The following is a 492-nucleotide window of genomic DNA, read 5'->3' as shown; positions in this document are numbered from 1 at the left end:
ATGGGCCTTGGGCACGGCGGTCACCCACCACGTGTGGTCATGGTCTTTGGGTGTGGTGGTCACCACCATGCGTGGTCACGGTGCTTGGCCATGGTGGTCACCCACCACACGTGGTCATGGTGCTTGGCCATGGTGGTCACCCACCACGTGTGGTCACGGTGCTTGGCCATGGTGGTCACCCACCACGTGTGGTCACGGTGCTTGGCCACGATCCTTGAGCACGGTGCTTGCCCACCACGCACGGACACGGTGCCCCCCCAGCTGCAGGACCACCCTCCCGGCACCGTCCCCCAGCCCTGGTGTGTCCCCCCCCGTGACCCTCAGACCGGGCTCCCCCCAAACCCCTGGTGGCCCCACCACAGGGGGCTGAGCCGGGGGTCCCGCTTCTGCCCCCCTCTTTCTCCCCCCCCCTCCTCCTTCTTTTTTTCCATTTTTTTGGGGTTTTATTGGTGCTATTTCTTCCCCTTCGCCTTCCCGTCAGCGCCGGGGCGG

The 492-nt window shown here is 65.7% G+C and overlaps 1 protein-coding gene across 1 annotated transcript in view; it reads left to right on the top strand.

The window, feature by feature from the left end:
* Positions 1–492, top strand: part of BOLA3 (bolA family member 3) — an 8,392-nt gene continuing 7,900 nt past the window's right edge. The window contains exon 1 of the mRNA XM_014945458.1: positions 1–186. Within this exon, the coding sequence (XP_014800944.1) occupies positions 1–186 (186 nt within the window). The remainder of the gene's footprint in view (positions 187–492) is intronic.

Source organism: Calidris pugnax, unplaced genomic scaffold (assembly GCF_001431845.1).
Source record: "Calidris pugnax isolate Ruff unplaced genomic scaffold, ASM143184v1 scaffold120, whole genome shotgun sequence".
Taxonomy (NCBI): domain Eukaryota; kingdom Metazoa; phylum Chordata; class Aves; order Charadriiformes; family Scolopacidae; genus Calidris; species Calidris pugnax.
This window is presented reverse-complemented; position numbering and strand designations above follow the sequence as displayed.